Genomic DNA, 21,240 nt, shown 5'->3' on the forward strand with positions numbered 1-21,240 from the left:
GCCATTGGCCAGATCCCGCCCCGCCCCCGACCGCACCTGACGGACTGAGGCGGCAGCCAACCAGCGAGCCCTCAGGAACCGCAGCGGGCTCCGATTGGTCCGCGCTGAGACGGCGTGTGTGCTTAAGCCGCTCTCTGCTTTGGGCTGAAGATGAGGCGCTGGTGCGGGGCTGCGCCGCAGGGGCCGCGCTAATGGGGTCCACACGGGTCCCTTCCCCGGGTGCGGCGAGGCCCTCGCTTCCTACCCCCGCGGCCCCGCGCGGAAACCCCTGCCGCAGACCCGAGAGGACAGCCGGGAGCCCGGGCCCGGCGGGACCGGTTCCCACGAGGCGAGCGTCGCGGGACGCGGGGCGCTGGCGGCGCGGCCGCACCTGCCGGACACCTGCGGGTCCCTCTGCCTCCCCCGGTGCCGGGCGCGGAGCGGGGCGTCCGTTTGGGTGACATTTATGAGAAACAGGACCAAAAGAATACTGCACGCTTATGTAAGGTACTGAGGATCTGCGGTCTCCTGTTGGGGTGAGGAATGTTCTGCCACCAGGCAGTGGCGACGGTGGCCCGAGGTGGCCAGCGTGCTCACCCACTGGGTTGTGCACGTTTGGTTTATTTTTATTTCGAGACAGAGTCGCTCTGTCGCCGGCCTGGAGGGCAGTGGCGCGGTCTAGGCTCCCTGCAACCTCCGCCTCCCGGGTTCAGGGGATTCTCCTGCCTCAGCCTCCCGGCTACCTGGGACTGCAGGCACGCGCCACCACGCCTGGCTAATTTTTGTATTTTTAGTGCAGGCTTGGTTCCACCATGTTGGCCAGGCTGGTCTCCATCTCCTGACCTCGTGATCCGTCCGCCTCGGCCTTCCAAAGTGCAGGATTACAGGCGTCAGCCACTGCGCCCGGCCTCATTGTTAATATTTTGAGACTGAGTCTCACTCTGTCGCCAGGCTGGAGTGTACTGTCACAGTCTCGGCTCACTGCAACTTCCACTTCCCGGGTTCAAGTGATTCTCGTGTCACAACCTCCTGAGTAGCTGGGATTTACAGGCACGCATCACCACGCTCACCTATTTAGTAGAGACAGGGTTTCACCATGTTGGCCATGCTGGTTTTGTACTCCCGACCTAAAATGAAAACACAACCTGTGGCCTCCAGACACAAATGAAAACAGTGTCCTTGCCCACGAAAACAGTGGTTGCCCTGGGAGTCCTGTGGGCTTCATGGGGGAGGCAGTGCTGTCATCTGCCCAGGAGAAGGGGGCTGCAGCAGGTTCTCTCTGCTGGTGTATGGGCTGCTACTGAACGTACCACTTCCTCTCCAGCCAGCGTTTGGTGAAATGGAGACCTTTCTCCCCGCTTTGCAGAAAAGGAAACATTCACCGTGAACAAGGGGCACCCTTGTGTGGCTGGTGCTATCCCCACGGGACAGAAAGAAAAAAGGCCGAGCGAGGTGGCTCACGCCTGTCACCCCAACACTTTGGGAGACCAAGGCAGGTGGATCACCTGAGGTCAGGGGTTCAAGACCGCCCTGGCCAACCTGGTGAAACCCCATCTCTACTAAAAATATAAAAATTAGGTGGCTCACGCCTGTAATCCCAGCACTTTGGGAGGCCAAGGTGTGCAGATCACGAGGTCAAGAGATCGAGACCATGGTGAAACCCCGTCTCTACTAAAAAATACAAAAATTAGCTGGGTGTGGTGGCGCGCACCTGTGGTCCCAGCTACTCAGGAGGTTGAGGCAGGAGAATTGCTTGAACCCAGGAGGCAGAGGTTGCAGTGAGCCAAGATCGTGCCACTGCTCTCCAGCCTGGGGCCTGGCAACAGAGCAAGACTCTGTCTCAAAAAATAAAAAAGTATATATATAGATGTATATGTAAATTAGTTGGACGTGGTGGGTGCTTGTAATTCCAACTATTTGGGAGGCTGAGGCAGGAGTTAAGCCTACTCCAGGCATTCAGACCCTGAGACCACAGGGACTGCTTAAGGATGTAATGCACTGCGAAACGGCAGGCTTTGGAGTTACGTAATTTACGCAGTCCACGCTGTGTCCCCAGGCGCCAATGCCACATTGCATACAGGTTACTTGGTTTGCAGTTGGAATTCTCCCCCAAACCCACATACCTGGGATGGCAAGGACTTGACTCAGGAAGCCATCGGATTCCATCAACATCATCACCCCTGAGTTTGCCGCAAGCAGCCGTGGAAATGATCCAAGTCGGCTCCTGCAGGTTCAGTGGGGTTGCATCCAAGTCCAGTAACTGACTGAGCTCTCAGATACAAGGAGGCTTCTCCTCCCAGCAGCACCCGGGAGGCTCACAGCTGCCTGAGACTGCAGCAGCCAGCTTGGGATGCAAAAAGGGTTAACGTGGTAGCTCCTGCCTGTAATCCCAGCACTTTGGGAGGCGGAGGCGGGGGCACCACTTGAGCCGATGAGTTTGAAATCAGCATGGCAGAGCCCCATCTTTACCAAAAAAAGAAAAAATATCAGCCGGGTGTGGTGCTGCACACCTGTAGTCCCGACTACTTGGAAGGCTGAGACAGGAAGATGAGGGAAGCCCAGGAGATGGAGGCTGTGGTAAGCCGTGGTCGCACCACTGCGCCCCAGCCTGGCAGCCTGGGCGATAGAGTGAGACTCCATCTTTTTTTTTTTCTTTTTTTAGATGGTGTCTCACTCTGTCACTCCTGCCTGGGCAATAGAGTGAGACCCTGTCTCTCTTTTTTTTGAGATGGTGTCTTGCTCTGTCACCCAGGCTGGAGTGCAGCGGCACAGTCTGGGCTCACTGCAACCTCCACCTCCCGAGTTAAAGCAATTCTCCTGCCTTAGCCTTCCGGATAGCTGGGATTACAGGCACACACCACCATGCCCAGATACTTTTTTTTGTATTTTAGTAGACACAGGGTTTCACCATGTTTCCCAGGCTGGTCTCAAACTCCTGAGCTCAGGGCAATCTGCCCACCTCAGCTTCCCAAAGTTCTAGGATTACAGGTGTGAGCACTGCGCCCGACTGACCCTTCCTGTTTTAAAAAAGAAAAAACAGGCACAGTGGCTCACGCCTGTAATCCCAGCACTTTTGGAGGCTGAGGCGGGTGGATCACCTGAGGTCAGGAGTTTGAGACCAGCCTGGCCAACACGGTGAAACCCCATCTCTACTAAAAAAATACGAAAAAGGTCAGGCGTGATGACCCACGCCTGTAATCCCAATACTTTGGGAATCTGAGGTGGGTGGATCACCTGAGGTCAGGGGTTCAAGACCACCCTGGCCAACATGGTGAAACGCCATCTCTGCTAAAAATATAAAAATTAGCTGGGTGTGGTGGTGGCAGGCACCTGTAATCCCAACTACTTGGGAGGCTGAGGCAGGAGAATCGCTTGAACCCGGGAGGCGGAGGTTGCAGTGAGTCGAGATCACACCACTACACTCCAGCCTGGGTGACAGAGAAAGACTCCGTCCCCTCCGCAAAAAAAAGAAGGGGCTCACCTGTTTTTTGGGGGGTTCACCTGTGTTAGGATACTCTGCTTCCTTCAGAGTAATGGGAAAGTCATTCTAACAGCTTTCAGGCAGTGGTCTCCAACCTAGAGGTGGCCGACCTCACTGATCCTGGATGGTGACAGTGTTAAAGGGCTGAGCCTGGGGCCACCTCAATCCAACTCGAAGTCCAGAAATGGTTTCCCAAGCTTGGCAAATGCCTGCAGCCCTTAAGAGCCGGCAGTGATCAGGACAACCGCCCAGGGCCAGCCAGTCTCAGAGGACTCGCCCCAGTGCTGCTCTCATGAAAATGCCCTTGTTTATTTTAGACTCTCTGTTTCCAGAAGATTGCACACACACTTAAAAAAAAAAATAAAGGGCCAGGTGCAGTGGCTCATGCCTGTAATCCCAGCACTTTGGGAGGCTGAGTTGAGTGGATTGACTGGCCAACCTGATGAACATGGTGTAACCCCGTCTCTACTAAAATACAAAAATTAGCTGGGCATGGCGGCGGTGCCTGTAATCTCAGTTACTTGGGAAGCTGAGGCAGGAGAATCGCTTGAAGCCAGGAGGTTGGAGGTTGCAGTGAGCCAGGATTATGCCACTACACTCTAGTCTGGGTGACAGAGCAAGACTCTATCTCAAAAAAAAAAAAGTTAAAAAAAATAATAAAAACATTGATTTTGACGACAGGACTGCAAGGCATGCCAGGTTGATACTAGAGGGACTGAGAGGCAGAGGCACACCCTGATTGAGAAGTGGCCGGCCCAACCCCCACACCGGCTTGGAAGCCGTGACACCTTGGCCTGGGGACTTGCCAGGTTTGCTGGCTGAAAGGAATGACTCACTCAGGCCATGGTGCAGCTCAGGGGATTCCCACGTGGGTTCCTCCCTGCCAAAAAGAAAGCAAAAGTCAGCCACCCAGGCCTCCGGCAAGGGCAGGGTAGGGGCTGTCCCCTGGGCAGTCTCTGGAGAGGCCCCGGAGTCCTCCTGCTGCCTGAGGGCTGCGGTTGCAGGAGCAGGAAGGTACACAGCGGTTCAAGCCTGGAGTTGGACGCAGGTAGCCACTGTCCTGGCCTCCGTGTCCCGACTGGGGGTGCCAGTGTCCCTGGAGGGGCAGCCTGACCATGACCGGAGCAGATGCTATCACGGACGCCAGCTGCTCACTGACCTGGCCAAGGAGGACCCAACAGCTGCCCTGGGGCTGCAGTGCCATGCATGTGCCCTCTGTGCCCAGCAGGGCCCTGCTGCTTGGCTTCCCTCAGGCATGGCTGGCACCCTTGAAGACTCACACCTCACGTCCTTTTACTCTGGATGGAGCCGGGAGGCAGAGTGGCCGAGCTGGGCCCCCCACAGGACCGTGAACAAGGGGCACCCTTGTGTGGCTGCTGCTGTCCCCAGGGGAAGTGCCCACCTCAGACAGCCACAGTCCACTTGCTCACACCAAGAGCTGGCCTCTGTTTTTCAGACGTTTGAAGGTCAGGCTGTGCTGCAGCCTCCAGAGGAAGCTGGCTTTGCTCTCGCTCTGTGGTCATTGGACAGGAGTGTTTCCAGGAAGTGGAGCTGCAGCGTCGGGCCAGGGGTCCCCTGCAGCAGCCCCAGCCAAGGCCTCCCCGCTGGTGTGCAGCCCACAGAGGCTCCCTCCTCATCGGCTCCCAGGGGACCTCCCCAGGGCAACCCCTGATAAAAGGAGAAAGAGCTGGGGAGGGGTGGGACCTGGAGGTGGGCTTGCCTCCACCCAGACAGTGGGGAAGCTCTCGTCCTCCATCTTGATGGCCTGGAACCTTGGGGGAATCTCAAGGTGAATCTGAACCTGTCGAGGTGGGCCCAGGGCCAGCCGCAGCCAGGAGTCCCTGGAGCCTGTGCTGTCACACAGCAGCGTCCATGCAGGCCACAGTGGGAAAGGATGGATTTCTGTCTGCTTGTGCTTCTGGGAACTTGGGAAGGACACACAAGGAAGTAATATGCAATTCATGCCTGTAATCCCAGCACTTTGGGATGCCGAGGCAGGAGATCACTTGAGCTCAGGAGTTCAAGACCAGCGTAGGCAATATAGAGAAACTCCGTCTCTACAAAAAATGCAAAAATCAGCCAGTCATGGTGGTGCACGCCAGTAGCCCCAGCTACCTGGGAGGCTGAGGTGGGAGAATTGCTTGAGCCCAGGAGGTCGAGGCTGCAGTGAGCCATGACTCGGGCCCCGTGTCCTGACCACCAGCCAGACCACACACCACAAATCCGAGAGGGCTATGCTCACACTTGGTCCCAGCAAATGTGACCACCTGGCCAGGCCACCCAACCCCGCACCCAGCATGCTCCAGATGGCCAGAGGGTCCCCACCCACCCTGCCACCACCCTCCCAGTGGGGCCCCCACCGTTCCAGCGCTTGCCCTTCGATCCCGGGACCAGGGCATCTGGTGCCTCTGGTCCTGGGTTGCCATGTTTCCACCATCCTTCCCTGCTTCCTGCCCACCTCTCCACCGGGCACCTCCCCATGCTGTGGTCACCTGCCAGGGGCCTGCACTTCGGTCCTTCTAGGTTCCCTCCAGCCACCCCTATTCTGCAGTTAGCAGGGCCTGTGGGTGGCTCCCAGGGCGGGCCTCGCTGCCTCGTGGGCGGTGGAGAAACCTGGGAATGACCTGCCCGCTGCTTCACCGTCCTGAACCCCATCTGCGCAACATGACAGTTCAAAAAACGGCTGGGTGCAGTGGCTCACACAGCTGTAGCCCCATTACTTTGGGAGGCTGAGGCAGGAGGATCACTTGAGCCCAGGAGTCCAAGACCAGCCTGGGCAACATGCCGAAACCCTATGTCTACAAACAATACGAAGATTAGCCCAGTGGTGGCGTGAGCCTCTAGTCCTGGCTACTGGGGAGGCTGAGGTGAAAGGATCACCTAAGCCTGGGGAAGTCGAGGCTGCAGTGAGCTGAGCTTGCAGCGTGCACCACTGCACTCCAGCCGGGGCAACACAGCAAGAAAAAAAACAAAACACTAAGTAAACTTTACAGTACGAAAGTGATGGATTAAAATTTCCATTACCTTTTTTTTTTTTTTTTTTGTAAGGACAGAGTATCGCTCTGTTACGCAGACTGAAGTGCCGTGGCACAGTAATAGCTCACAGGAGCCTTGAAGTCCTGGGTTTGAGCCATCCTCCTGCCTCAGCCTTCCGAGTAGCCAGGACTACAGGCATGACCCACCACGCCTGCTTAGAAAATGTTTGTTGGCCGGGCGCGGTGGCTCAAGCCTGTAATCCCAGCACTTTGGGAGGCCGAGGCGGGTGGATCACGAGGTCAAGAGATCGAGACCATCCTGGTCAACATGGTGAAACCCCGTCTCTACTAAAAATACAAAAAATCAGCTGGACATGGTGGCGCGTGCCTGTAATCCCAGCTACTCAGGAGGCTGAGGCAGGAGAATTGCCTGAACCCAGGAGGCAGAGGTTGCGGTGAGCCGAGATCGTGCCATTGCACTCCAGCCTGGGTAACAAGAGCAAAACTCCGTTTCAAAAAAAAAAAGAAAATGTTTGTTAAGGCTGGGCGCGGTAGCTCATGCCTGTATCCCAGCAGTTTGGGAGGCCGAGAGCAGATCACCCGAGGTCAGAAATCTGAGACCAGCCTGGCCAACATGGTGAAACCCCATCTTTACTAAAAATACAAAAATTAGCCAGGTGTGGTGGCAGGTGCCTGTGGTCCCAGCTACTCAGGAGGCTGAGGCAGGAGAATTGCTTGAACCCAGGAAGCAGAGGTTGCAGTGAGCCGAGATCATGCCACTGCACTCCAGCCTGGGTGATAGAGCGAGACTCCGTCTCAAAAGAAAAAAAAGAGACAATAAAACATCCATTACATTAATGTATTTTTCCAAAAATAAGGGGGGAAGGGTACTTATACCAACATGCTAGTTTTATTTATTTATTTTATTATTATGTTTTGAGACAACTCTTGCTCTGTTGCCCAGACTGGAGTACAGTGAAGTGATCTCAGCTCACTGCAACCTCCGCCTCCTGGGTTCCAGCAATTCTCCTGCCTCAGCCTCCTAAGTAGCCAGGGTTACAGGCGAATGCTACCACGCCTGGCTAATTTTTTTTTTTTTTTTTTTTTTTTAAGACGGGGTTTCACCATGTTTGTCAGGCTGGTCTTGAACTCCTGACCTCAGGTGATCCACCCACCTTGGCCTCCAAGTGCTTGGATTACAGGCGTGACCTACCACGCCTGGCCTAATTTTTGTATTTTTAGTAGAGACAGGGTTTCACCATGTTGGTCAGGCTGGTCCAGAACTCCTGACCTCAAGTGATCTGCCCCCTTTGGCCTCCCAAACTGCTGGGATTACAGGCATGAGCCACCACACCCAGCCTTATTTTATTCTTTTGAGACTAAATCTTGCTCTGTTGCCCAGGCTGGAGTGCAGTGGCACGATCTTGGCTGACTGCAACCTCTGCCTCCTGGGTTCAAGCTATTCTCCTGCCTCACCCTCCCGAGTAGCTGGGATTACAAGCACCCACCACCATGCCTGGCTAATTTTTTGTATTTTTAGTAGAGATAAGGTTTTACCATGTTGGTCAGGCTGGCTCATCTCCAGCTCCTGACCTCGGGTGATCCACCTGCCCCAGACTCCCGAAGTGCTGGGGTTACAGGCATGAGCCACCATGCCCAGCCAACATACTGTTTTTTTGCATTAATGAATAGCAACATCATAGTCCAGTTTCTGGTTTTGAGTTTTAACATCTGTGAGTCTGACAGCTTTGGGAAAATTGATCTTTTTCTTGCTGTCATGACACTCCAGCTATGTTTATCCATCTATTTTTCCTTATGGTCAATCAGAAAGCATGTTTAATTCACCTGAATTTTGAAGATTTTCTTTCACGGAAAGCCACAGATACACAAAGCTGGGAAGAACCTGAACCACAGGACTCTGGCACATGCTGTGTCCAGTGCTGCACGAGGGAACGGTGGGGGATAAGGAAGACACAGAGACAGACGTAGAGAAAGCTGGGCCGGGCAGTCTGGGAAAGCGAGGATGTCAGCTTCTCCAGCCCCAACTTGTCTCAGAGGACTTTATTTTATATGTTCACAAAGCACATAGCAGAGGGAGGGTGCAGTTACCCAGAACAGCCGATGGTTATAATTCTTACACTTCAGTTCACATACTTCAGCTGACAACTGTCTTGCAGCAATGTCAGTGAGAGCTGGTTATCTTTCTCTAGGTCCGTCTGCTCTTCTCCTAGCCATACACATTCTCCCATTACGGTTTCGCTTCCCTGGAGTTCACCCGAAGTTCACAGCTGCTGATCCCCCGGGAGTGGGTGGGCTACCCTGGGTCTCTACAGAGGACATACTGTTTGGGGAAGGTTTATGAACTTCCGCTTCTCAGGACACTCTGGACACTGTGATTCCATCTGTGTCTTCGTTTCTTTCAAGGTCATCCTAGTGACCTTCAGGTGTCTCTGCCGTCAAAAAGTTGTAAATTCAAGTGACAATTTCAAGTGGCCCCATACAGTGATGATCATACAGCTAATTTCCTGTTTTGCTGTCAAAGACGGGAGCCGGAGCACAGAGTTCCACCAGGAAATGCACCCTGAATCCAAGTTTCAGGAATTTCCCCAGGAAACAAAGTGTACAGCTGGCTTCCACGAGAACAGGGTGCTTAGTGCAGCCCGGGTGTGTTTTTTTGTTTGTTTGTTTGTTTTTTGTTTGTTTGTTTGTTTGTTTTTGAGACGGAGTCTTGTTCTGTTGCCCTGGGCCAAGGCTGGAGTGCAATGGCACAGTCTTGGCTCACTGCAACCTCCACCTCCCAGGTTCAAGTGATACTCCTGCCAAAGCCTTCCGAGCAGCTGGCATTACAGGCAGACGCTACCACACCCAGCTAGTTTTTGATTTTTAGTAGAGACAGGGTTTCTCCATGGTGGCCAGGCTGGTCTTGAACTCCTGACCTCAGGTGATCCACCCACCTCAGCCTCCCAAATTGGTGTTGGGATTACAGGTGTGAACCACCATGCCCAGCCCTTTTTTTTTTTTTTTTAAGAGAGGAGTCTTGTTCTGTTGCCCAGGTTGGAATGCAATAGCATGATTTTGGGTCACTGTAACCTCCATCTCCCAGGCTTCAAGTGCTTCTCCTGCCTCAGCCTCCCGAGTAGCTGGGATTAGGTGCGCACTACCACACCCGGCCCGTTTTTTGCACTTTTAGTAGAGACAGGGTTTTGCAGCGTTGGCCAGGCTGGTCTTAAACTCCTGGCCTCAGGTGATCCTCCCACCTCGGGTCTCCCAAAGTGCCGGGATTACAGGTGTGAGCCACTGAGCGCACCCAGCACAGGTGTTTGATGTGTGCCCTGCACAGCTGACCTCTCCATGAGAACGCAGCGGTTGCTGCAGCCACCATTCGGCCCCCAGTCCAGCAGAGCCATTAGGCAGCTGGCACATAGGAACAACGGGAAGCAAATGAACTCTCCATGAATTGTATCAGTTCAAATCTACCTTTGGGCCCACCCTCTGGTTTGTAGGATGAAGTGGGGTCATTAAAAGACAAATGGGCTGGGCGCAGTGGCTCACGCCTGTAATCCCAATACTTTGGGAGGCCGAGGCGGGTGGATCATCTGATGTTAGGAGTTCGAGACCAGCCTGGCCAACATGGTGAAACCCCATCTCTACTAAAAATACAAAGAAAATGTCGGGCATGGTGGTGCACACCTGTAATCCCAGCTACTCAGGAGGCTGAGAGGCAGGAGAATCGGTTGAACCCAGGAGGCAGAGGTTGCAGTGAGCCGAGATTGAGCCATTGCACTCCAGCCTGAGCGACAGAGCAAGATTCCATATCGAAATAAAACAAACTGCAGGCCAGGTGCAGTGGCTCACACCTGTAATCCCAGCACTAAGGCAGGCAGATCACCTGAGGTCAGGAGTTCGAGACCAGACTGACCAACATGGTAAAACCCCATCTCTATCAAAAATACAAAAATTAGCCTGGGGTGGTGGTGCATGCCTGTAATCCCAGCTACTCAGGAGGCTAAGACAGGAGAATTGCTTGAACCCGGGAGGCAGAGGTTGCAGTGAGCTGAGATTGTGCCACTGCACTCCAGCCTGGGTCACAGAGTGAGAGTCTGTCTCAAAAAAAAAAAAAAAAAAAAAAAAAAAAAAAAAAAAACGAAAAAAAATGTGACCTGTCAACTGAAATGGCAGAGAGGGGAGAGAGTGGGCTCTCTAAAAGAAAAGATGCTGAGGCCGGATGCGGTGGCTCCACCTGGAATCCCAGCACTGTGAGAGGCTGAGGTGGGTGGATCACCTGAAGTCGGGAGTTTGAGACCAGCCTGGCCATCTCTACTAAAGTTACAAAAAATTAGTGGGGCGTGGTGGCAGGTACCTATAAACCCAGGTACTTCTCCAGCCAAGGCAGGAGAATCACTTGAACGTGTGGGGGCAGAGGTTGCACTGAGCCAGGATCACACCATTGCACTCCAGAGTGAAACGCCAAAAAACAACAAAAAAAAGAAAAGGTGTTGATGAGGGAGCAGCACACTGCCTCGGGAACGCAGTGCCTCAGCAAATGGTGCCGATTCAGAGGGAAAGGGAAACAAAACGAGGATTCATGACTGATTTGAAACAATTATTCTTGGCTACAAAGATCAAGTACAGGGGCAATGTCAGTCCAAGGTTGAACAGGCGGCTGCTGGGTGGACATCCTTGTAAAAATATTTGTTGTATAAGTTTGTAGTAACCTTTGTGTTATGGATTTTTTAGGGTCATTTTTGTTATCAGGCACACAAGCGTGAGGTACTTTTCTTTTCTTTCTTTTTTTTCTCTGAGATGGAGTCTCACTGTCTCCCAGGCTGGTGTGCAGTGGTGAGATCTCAGCTCACTGCAGCCTCCACCTCCCAAGTTCAAGCGATTCTTCCACCTCATCCTCCCAAGCAGTAGTTGGGATTTGAGGTGTGTGTTACCACGCCCTGCTAATTTTCATATTTTTAGTGGAGACAAAGTTTCACCATGTTGGCCAGGCTGGTCTCGAACTCCTGACCTCAGGTGATCCACCCGCCTCAGCCTTCCAAAGTGCTGCTATTACAGGCATGAGCCACCACACCCTACCAAGAACCCTCTCGTCATGGCCTTTTCCTGCTCCGTGTTTGTTTCTGAGATGGCATCTTTTTCTGTAGCCCAGTCGGGTGTGCAGTGGCACGATCTCAGCTCACTGCAACCTCCACCTCCTGGGTGATTCTCCAAGTGATTCTCCTGCCTCAGCCTCCTGAGTAGCTGGGACTACAGGTGCGCACCATATCCAGCTAATTTTTGCATTTTTAGTAGAGACGGGGTTTCACCACGTTGACCATGATGGTTTCGATCTTTTGACCTCATGATCCGCCCTCCTCTGTCTCCCAAAGTCCTGGGATTACAGGCGTGAGCCACCACACCCAGCCTGTTTTATTTTTTGAGACAGGGTCTCACTCTATCCCCAGAGTGCAGTGGTGTGATCTTGGCTCACAGCAGCCTCGACCTCCGGGCTCAAGCCATTCTCCCACCTCAGCCTCCCAAGTAGCTAGAATCACAGGTGTGCACCACCATGCCTAGCTAATGTTTTTATTTTTGTCGAGCTGGGGTTTCCCTATGTTGTCCAGGCTGGTCTTGAGCTCCCGCACTCGAATGATCCACCTGCCTTGGCCTCCCAAAGTGCTGGGATTCCAGGCGTGATTACACCGCGCCCGGCCTGCAGATAGGTTTAATGCCCTCATTTGCTTTGATGTGCCAGGATAGGCCTGTCCCGGTTGCTGATCTCATCCCACACTGAGGTGAGCGACTGGCATCTAGGAGCCAGTGTCAAGATCCTTTTGGCCACAGTTGAGCAGTAAGGTGGTGTGAGGAGAGTGTTCTCAGGCACAGTCAGCCTGGAGTCTGTTAAGCTCCGTTTTCTCTGCTCCACCATCTTCTGCTGTCATCTCAAAGGGAGGGGCCAGGAGTTATACTTCTGCAAAAATCAGGTAAGTAACAGGTATAAACTGGCCGGGTGCAGAGGCTCACCTGCCATCCCAGCACTTTGGGAGGCTACCCGAGGTCAGGAGTTCGAGACCAGCCTGGCTAACACTGTGAAACCCCGTCTCTGCTAATATTATAAAAATTAGCTCGGTGTTGTGATTATAAAAATCCCAGCTACTCAGGAGGCTGAGGCAGGAGAACTGCTTGAACCTGGTAGGCAGAGGTTGCAGTGAGCTGAGGACCATGCCATTGCACTCCAGCCTGGATGACAATAGTGAAACTCCATCTCAAAATAAATTAATGAAAATTAAAAAAAAAAAAAAAAAGGGCTGGGCACAGTGGCTCACGCCTGTAAACCCAGCACTTTGCAAGGCCGAAGCAGACGGATCAGGAGGTCAGGAGTTCGAGACCAGTCTGGCCAACATGGTGAAAACCCATCTCTACTAAAAATACAAAAAAGGAAAACTGAAGATCAGGCCGGAGGTGTTGGAACATGCCTGTAATTCCAGTATTTTGGGAGGCTGAAGCGGGAAGATCACTTGAGCTCAGTGTCACATCTGACGGCACCATGGACGACATGGCGACCCCCATGAGCTGCACGTATCCCTCTGGAGGGCCTTCTGGAATTAGAGAATCTGAAATGGCTGTAAGATCATGGAGAGGAAGAATGATCAACCCCTGTGGTGCCTGCTTAACTCTGAGACATTCCCTGTTGTTTCTTATTGGGGCCTCAATTGACAGGGCCATTGGACTTTGTAACTGACCTTGGCCAACCCCATGACTCCACCCCTTAAAACCGTCTGCCAGCTTGCAAAAAACTGCCCTAAACTGTAACGTTCCATGGCCCATCCCAAACCTATAAAACCAACTCCTATCCCACCGCCCTTCACTCTGGCCTCAGCCCACCTGCACCCAGGTGAATCAACAGCCTTGTTCTCACACAAAGCCTGTTTCAGGGGGTCTCTTCATTCAGCACACACGTTTTAACACTCAGGAGGTCAAGGCTTCAGTGAGCCGTGATTGTGCCACTGCACTCCAGCTTGAACAACAGAGTGAGACACTGTCTCAAAAAAAAAAAAAAAACAAAACCTGAAGACAAAGGGACAGTCTTGAAAGAGCTAGAAGACACGTCATATTGTCACATAACCTGCTGGGGAGCCAGGACACAATGATCACTGATTCTCACTGTCTACGATGGAAGTCAGCGGACAATGGGATGACATTTATACAACAGTGTTTCCTTCAACACAAGGGAAAACAGTGACGTTTTCAGTTACGTGAAAGATGAAACCACAGTGGATGGTCCTGGAGGGATGGAGAAAGGCTGGAGGGAGATGATCCCAGAGAGACGCTGAGACCTGCAGACGGAAATGAGGAGACGTCTTTTCTCCAGAAGGCTTTGGAATTGTCTTTTCTTCACACGTGAGGCTAAACGGGTAACTCTGGTAGGCAGACAGTGATGTGACATCTCCAGTGCGGTCTGAGAGGCTCACGGGCCTCCCAGAGCCGCTTCTCCATGCCAGTTGCTTTGCTCTGGGCCCTGAGTAAGTTGGAAGAATCCCGGAATAGGAGGGAGTGCGTCCAGATGACCCCAGGGAGGGACAGAGTGAGCAGAGGACAGCCTCACACAGACATCTGTACCCATCGTGCCTTCGTGAGGGACTGGAAGGACAGCACAGGCCACTCGTGGCATCAGGCCTGGACTCGTGCTGGAGGGTCAGACGGGACGACGGCTGTCCTGGTGGACACTTGCAGAGGTCCCTTGTCCCCCAGCCCAGGCTCACTACAGAGACAGCTCAGCCCCACTTGCCTGGGTCTCCAAGGCTCTGAGAAGGGCCCCCCAATGGCTGAGGTCAGGCGCTGGCTAAGTCTGTCACACAGGAGGCCTGAACTGCAGTGTTCACAAGGCCGCCTCTTCCAGGCCAGCTCCACCTTCCTCACATTCTTCCGGGGGGTTGGTGGCACGGGAGGGGCTACAAGCATTTCTGGCACACAACTAGGGGGACCTGAGTGCAGAGACATCCAGTCAGGGTTTATGAGGCATTTTTTTTTTTCTGTCCAGCTGTTTTTTATTTGAGGGAGAAGGGAAGGGCTCAGTCTTTATTTCAGGGAGAGGGAAGGGGGCTCAGTCTTTATTTCAGGGAGAGGGGAGGGGGCTCAGTCTTTCTGGGCAGCGGCTTTCCTCATGGTGGCCAGGACCTTGCTCAGCTCCTCCCGCTTCCTTTGGCGCATATGTGCGTCCCAGCCTTTTCTTGATGAATTTGAGGGTCTGTTTGTCCTTGGAGACCTTCGGGAACACCATGACGCCCTGCTCGTAGAAGCAAAGCCACATACTTCCTGGATCACTTCCTGCATGCACTTGGTGTGTTTGGTGAGACGCGGAGGCTGTGCCTGGGCTTGCTCACGTTCTCGGTCACCTTGTGGCCCCTGTTGAGGCCAACGGCCACAGGGTAGCGAAGAGCCAAGGCTGCCGTGGCGGAAGGGGCTTTACGGGGTACTTTCATGCAGGTCATTCGAATCCTTGCTGGCCGCCTGAGGCTCTGGAGTCCTTAGGGGAACCGAGCCTGGTGCTACAAGTCCGCGGGGAGCAGAGAAGCACGGTTTGTATGTACAGAGCCAGCCGCGGGTCCGCAAATGTCTTCCAGTCATCCCGTGTGAAAAACAGCAAGATCCAGCTTCCCACTGCCTGCTTAGAACGAGCTGTCTCCTCTGAGGAGTGCGTTTGGGAACGCAGCAATTCCGACTACGTTCTCTTTTTGGATGGGGATTGCATTGATCCAGATTCTTGCTTGTGCAGCATGAACCTGCAGCAGCGCTCCCAGGAGCTCCTCCACTCCAAGCTCGGAGTAGGTACAATTCGGCTCCGCGGTGGCTCGCGCCTGCAATCCCGGGCTTCGGGAGGCGGAGGCGGGAGAATCCGTCGCGCTCGGGAGTTCCAGCCAGGGAGGAGTCCCCATCTCTGTCCCGCAAAATACAGAAACTGGCCAGGTGCGAGGGTCGCACCTGCAGCAGCAGCCATTCGGGAGGCTGAGGCCGGAGGACCGCTAGAGGCCAGGTCGCCGAAGCCGCCGTGCGCCGCGCGGGCCACAGAGCGAGACCCCAGACCCCGCCTGCAAAAATACAGACCCAAAAAGGCCGTTGGATGATCGTGTGTGACGACGCTTCTCATTACGCGCGACGACTGCAGCGTTCGGGGACGCAGCGAGGGCCGTGTAACGTCACGGGAAATGCACACATGCAGAACCGCGCATGTCTGCAACTGGCGCTTCACCGCTCTGCGTTCTTTTCCTTAGAAGCGGCCGCGCCCGCCCTGCCCCTCGGGCCCCGGGGCCTCGTCCCGGAGCTTCCAGCCGCGCGGGCGGCAAAACAAGGCGGGGCGGCCCGGCGGGGTCGGGCTCGGGGCCTGCGCGTCGCGGCGCTCGGACACCGCGGGGCCCGGCCGGCTCAGGGGTCCCCCGACCCGCGCCCCGCGTGGCCGCCGCGCCTCGCCAGGCTGGGCCGCGACGTCCCCCTCCCCACGTCGCCGGAGCGCGGCCCCGCGTCCCTCCGACGAGCCGAGCGCTGATTGGCCCTGAGCACGGGAAGGCCCGCCCCCACGAGCCGCCAGCCAGTGGGAGCCGGGGGCGGGGCCGCGCCTCGGCCGCCGGAAGCGGGGAGGTGCTGGGGGACGTCGCGTTAGCGCGCCGGGTGGGCAGCAGCGACCGCGGAGCCACCGGAGGGACGCCTGCCTTCGCCCGCCATGGCCGAGAGCGACTGGGACACGGTGACGGTGCTGCGCAAGAAGGGCCCTACGGCCGCCCAGGCCAAGTCCAAGCAGGTGCTTCGCTGACGGAGGAGCGCCCGGGCCGGGCGGGGCGGACGCTGGGCCGGAGCCGCGGACCGTGGGGCAGGGGGCTCCGGGAAGGGCCGGCCGGGGCCGGGCCGGGGCGCCGCGGGAAGGACGGGGCTCGAGGGGCGCGGCGTGTCGCAGCGGCAGGAGGACCGGGCCAGGGCCGGGGTGGGAAGGTGGGGGGCGGACCCAGGTGGGGATGGAGGCGGGGTGCGGGCGACGGGGGAATGAGAGGGGCGGACGACAGGGCTGGGGCCAGTGCCAGGGTGGGGCGGGGGGGCATAGGGCAGGGACTGTTGGTGGGGACGGGTGTGAGGACAGATGCAGGAGGTGGGGCCGGGGGGCGGGGACGGGGCTGGGGGGCCCTGTGTCAGGGTAGGGGACAGAGGACCAGGGTGGGCACGGGAACGGGGGAGGGATGGAGGTGGGGACGGGGCTTGGGAGGACAGGGGCGGGGACTGGGGCAAGCAGCAGGAACAGCGGTGTGTGTGGGGAATTGGGGTTGGGATAGGGCTGGGGGCCAGTGGACAGCAGTGGAGGGACTGGGGCGGGAGACTGGGTGACTGGGACAGAGGCTGGTGAGCTGAGTAGGCGTCGACGACAGGGGATCGGTCCTCCCTGAGAGCTTTCTCTCTGCCGGGGGGCCTGCTTGGTTCTGCTGGTCAGAAGCTGCCCCAGGTCTGGGGAGTCTAGGGACCCCATGAGCAGGTGGACCCTGCCTCCCCCAGTTGCACGGGTGGAAGACGGGTGTGCCCTGATCAGTAGTGTGGCTGTTGGAGCCAAGGATCAGCTGTGAGTCTGATGTAATAGCAGGGACAGTTCAGTCCCCGTGTCTGCCTCATGCATACCCTCAGGCGGCCTAGGGCTGAAGCCTTTGAGGCCACTGGGCCAGGATGTGTTGGGCTCAGGTGACAGGTATTCGTTGGTCTGCCCTGCCCTTATTAGTTGCACAGTCAAAACCAAATTCACTTTCCTTTTCTTTTTTTTTCTTTTTCTTTTTTTTCTTTTTCTTTTTTTTTTTTTTGAGACAGTGTCTCACTCTGTTGCCCAGGCTGGCGTGCAGTGGTGTGATCTTGGCTCAGTGCAACCTCTGCTTCTGGGTTCAAGTGATTCACCTGCCTCAGCCTTCCTAGTAGTTGGGATTACAGGTGTGTGCTACCATGGCCCCGCTAATTCTTGTATTTTTAGTAGAGGTGAGGTTTCACTATGTTGGCCAGGCTGGTCTCGAACTCGACCTCGTGATCCACCCACCTCAGCCTCCTGAAGTGATGGAATTACAGGTGTGAGCCACTGCGCCCGGCCCACTCTCCTTTTCTTTTAAAGGAAACTTTTTTTTTTTTTTTTTTTTTTGAGACAGAGTCTTGCTCTGTGACCCAGGCTGGAGTGCCCTGTTGACATCTCAGCTCACTGCAGCCTCCGCCTCCTAGGTTCCAGCAATTCTCCTGCCTCAATTTCCCAAGCAGCTGGGACTATAGGTGCACTCTACCACGCCTGGCTAATTTTTGTATTTTTAGAAAAGATGGGGTTTCACCATGTTGGCCAAGATGGTCTCAATTTCCTGACCTCATGATACGCCCGCCTCAGCCTCCCAAAGTGCTGGGATTACAGGTGTGAGCCACTGCGCCTAGCCTCTTTTAAAGGAAACTTAGCCGGGCGCTGTGGCTCACACCTGTAATCCCAGCACTTTGGGAGGCTGAGGTGGGTGGATCACCTGAGGTCAGGAGTTGGAGACCAGCCTGACCAACATGGTGAAACCCCATCTTTAAAAAAATAAAATAAAATAAGGGAAACTTAATGGCCACAAGCTAGGAGTCATGGAAACAGTTGTGTCTGTGAACACATCACAGTTAGGATGCCCCACAAGTCACGTCTCTGAAGTGTTAAAAATGCCCAGAAATGCATGATATTAATATTTAGTGGCTGCAGGTCCAGTGGCATCAGTTACTGCTGACATTTCTGGGAGCCTGCAGGCTTCCATGCGATGCGTCATTTCTGTGTTACTGGGAGCCAGAGTTGGGGAGGAAGGCAGCACCCGGCCGGCATTTGGTGTTCCTTCCTGCTTTTGCAGTACAGTCCAGCGAAAGTAAATCTATGCTTAACATGACTTCTCAAAAAGAACCCACTAGTGCACACCAGCTACTCAGGAGGGAGGCTGAGGCCAGAGAATCACTTGAGCCCAGGAGTTCCAGACCAGTCTGGGCAACACAGCATGACCACGGCTCTAAAAAAATAAAAAGCCCTTAGGTCGGGCGCGGTGGCTCACGCCTGTAATCCCAGCACTTTGGGAGGCCAAGGTGGGCAGATCACGAGGTCAAGAGATCGAGACCATCCTGGCCAACATGGTGAAACCCCGTCTCTACTAAAAATACAAAGTTTAGCTGGGCATGGTGGCGCGCACCTGTAGTCCCAGCTACTCAGGAGGCTGAGGCAGGAGAATTGCTTGAACCCAGGAGGCGAAGGTTGCTGTGAGCAGAGATTGTGCCACTGCACTCCAGCCTGGCGATGGTGCGAGACTCTGTCTCAAAAAAAACAAAAAAGCCCTTAGTGTTTGTTTCTCACCAGCAAAGGAAGTGATGTTCTCTTAGTAGCAGTGTATTGTGAGTTTCTTGGACGTTTGATTGTAGAAGCTTTTATACAATGAGTTTGGGGTTTTGTTACACTTAGAGAGTGTCTCACTCTGTCACCCAGGCTGGAGTGCAGTGGCATTATAGTCTGCCACAGCCTCAAACTCCTGGGCTCATGTGATCCTCCTGCCATAGCCTACCTATCAGCTGGGACTACAGCCTTGCACCAGGATGCCTGGCGATTTTTAAAAATTTTTTTGTGGAGGCAGGATCTTGCTGTGTTGCCCAGGCTGGTCTTGAACTTGTGGCCTCAAGTGATCCTCCTATTTCGGTTTACCAAAGTGCTGGCATTATAGGCATGAGCCACAGTGTCCAATTGAGCTTGGGTAATTGAACGCTGCACTGCGTATCAGCCCTTGGGCACCACTAGTCCTCAGCAGTGTGCTAACTGGTTAAAAGCTGGCCTGAATCGGTGTGTGCTGGACGCTGCCGAAGCTCATTTTGACCAACTAATGTTTTCTCTTTTTCTAGGCTATCTTAGCAGCACAGAGACGAGGAGAAGATGTAGAAACTTCCAAGAAATGTAGGTGCCTGTGTTTCCGCCTTCACAGCGAGGCTGCGCTGTGGGGTCTGGGTGCCGGTGTGTGTGGTGTGGGCGGCACCCCCAGGGAAGTTGTCAGCTGCACGCCTGCCCCCACCAATGCTGGCCAGAGCCCTGGGAGGAGTGATCTTCCCAGAGCAGCTCTGGTTGGCACCAGTGCAGCTGCCTGTCCCCATAACTGAGAGAAAACTTTGGAAGCCCATGCCCTGAGGTCTGTGAACGTTGGACAGCCTGGTTTCCCATGTCCCATTGAGCTCAGGCAGCCTCTGGGGTTTGGTTACCACTCTGAAATGGTTTTTTTCCAGGCTAATTCCAAACCCTCTTCTCTGCTCTTGCCTCACACTGACTCCAGGGGCTGCTGGCCAGAACAAACAGCATTCTATCACCAAGAACACAGCCAAGCTGGACCGGGAGACAGAGGAGCTGCACCATGACAGGGTGACCCTGGAGGTGGGCAAAGTGATCCAGCAGGGTCGGCAGAGCAAGGGGCTCACGCAGAAGGACCTGGCCACGGTGAGGCTGCGCCCGGCTCTCATCCCCCTGGGGCTGTCAGCTTGGGGAGGGGGTGGCCAGCGCTCAGATAGCACACGGAGGGCGGACTCCACCCACCTGGTGCTCCTGCAGGGAGTGGCTTGGGAAGCCAGGTCCGCCGAACTCTCACGGAGACCTGGCTGCATGTGGCTGTGCACCCCAGGGGCCCCAGAAGTGGTTGTTCTCGGGTGACGCTTCTGGAAGGTGGCGCCCTGCAGGGTGTCCCACCTGGTTCACAGCACGTCCTAACAGAGCAGGTGTGTATAAAGCACATCTTCTCTTTAGAAAATCAATGAGAAGCCACAGGTGATCGCAGACTATGAGAGTGGACGGGCCATCCCCAATAACCAGGTGCTGGGCAAAATCGAGCGGGCCATTGGTGAGTGTCCCTCCCCACTTCGGCCTGGGCAGGAGGCCACTCGCTCCCAGCTGGGGTTGGTGAGAGCCAGGCTCAGGGGTTGATGACGGCCTTGGGGTCCCCTGTTGTCTGGATTCTGGAGCTTTGCTTCTCCAGGCAGTATAGACTAAGGAATGGTGGGGGCTCTGCAGGCCTCAGAAACTCCCCAAGAGCGAGTGGCGTCCCGGCCAGTCCCTTCCGCCTGTGCTGCTGGCGCGGCTCTATGAGCGTGAACACAGTGGGGCCGGGCCCTGGCACGTGGCGCTGGAAGCCAGTTCTGCAGAGGACCCTGGCTCTGGTTCTTCCGGAGAAGGGTTTTGTGTTCTGCTGTCGAGGATGATGAGACTCATCCTCTTAAAGATTAGATGTGAGGCCCAGGAGTGCCCCTGTGCCAAGAGCCCCGGGAGGAACAGGAGTGGCGTGGTCCTCCTTCCCAGCAGGCGTCCAACAGGGGCGGCGTGGGGGCAGGAGGGAGCTGGCGCTGCAGTGGCAGGTGGTTGTGGCTCATTTCAGGCCTCAAGCTCCGGGGGAAGGACATTGGAAAGCCCATCGAGAAGGGGCCTCGGGCGAAATGAACACAAAGCCTCGAAATCAGCGCGCTCCGGCTGATCTCGTTCCGCGGTTCCCCTTGGCCGCCAGCACCGCCGTGGGTCTCCTCACGGGCCGAGCGGAACAAGGGGTCCAGCTGGTGGGGGCCTCCCCAGCCCATCCCTGCTGTCAAACAAACAAACCTTGCAAAGCGTTGGCCACTGCTGTTTTTCTGTCTGCGTCACGTTCCTCAGGTCAGGGTGCAGAACTTCACCTTCCTGTCTGTCCTATGGGTGTCTGCCTCGTAGCGGGTGTGGCTCAGACGCCTCGGGGAGGTCTGAGCACCTCTTTATGCACGGGTGAGGGGTGGGGCCCAAGTCGAAGGAAGGGA

At 55.2% G+C, this 21,240-nt stretch overlaps 1 protein-coding gene and 1 long non-coding RNA gene across 2 annotated transcripts; both read left to right on the forward strand.

Moving 5' to 3' along the window:
• The first annotated feature begins 138 nt into the window (after positions 1-138).
• Positions 139-13,487, forward strand: LOC141583686 (uncharacterized). The gene is made up of 2 exons (XR_012516456.1): positions 139-486; positions 8,860-13,487. It is a non-coding gene; the product is annotated as an uncharacterized LOC141583686 (long non-coding RNA).
• A 2,406-nt stretch (positions 13,488-15,893) lies between these two features.
• On the forward strand, positions 15,894-21,065 carry EDF1 (endothelial differentiation related factor 1). Its single transcript, XM_039461390.2, has 5 exons — positions 15,894-16,216; positions 19,324-19,375; positions 19,746-19,906; positions 20,210-20,303; positions 20,835-21,065. The coding sequence occupies exons 1-5, from the start codon at positions 16,139-16,141 to the stop codon at positions 20,894-20,896; spliced, it is 447 nt and encodes a 148-aa protein (XP_039317324.1). The 5' UTR covers positions 15,894-16,138; the 3' UTR covers positions 20,897-21,065.
• The last annotated feature ends 175 nt before the right edge of the window (positions 21,066-21,240 follow it).

Source organism: Saimiri boliviensis, chromosome 2 (genome assembly GCF_048565385.1).
Source record: "Saimiri boliviensis isolate mSaiBol1 chromosome 2, mSaiBol1.pri, whole genome shotgun sequence".
NCBI classification, from domain to species: Eukaryota; Metazoa; Chordata; class Mammalia; order Primates; family Cebidae; genus Saimiri; species Saimiri boliviensis.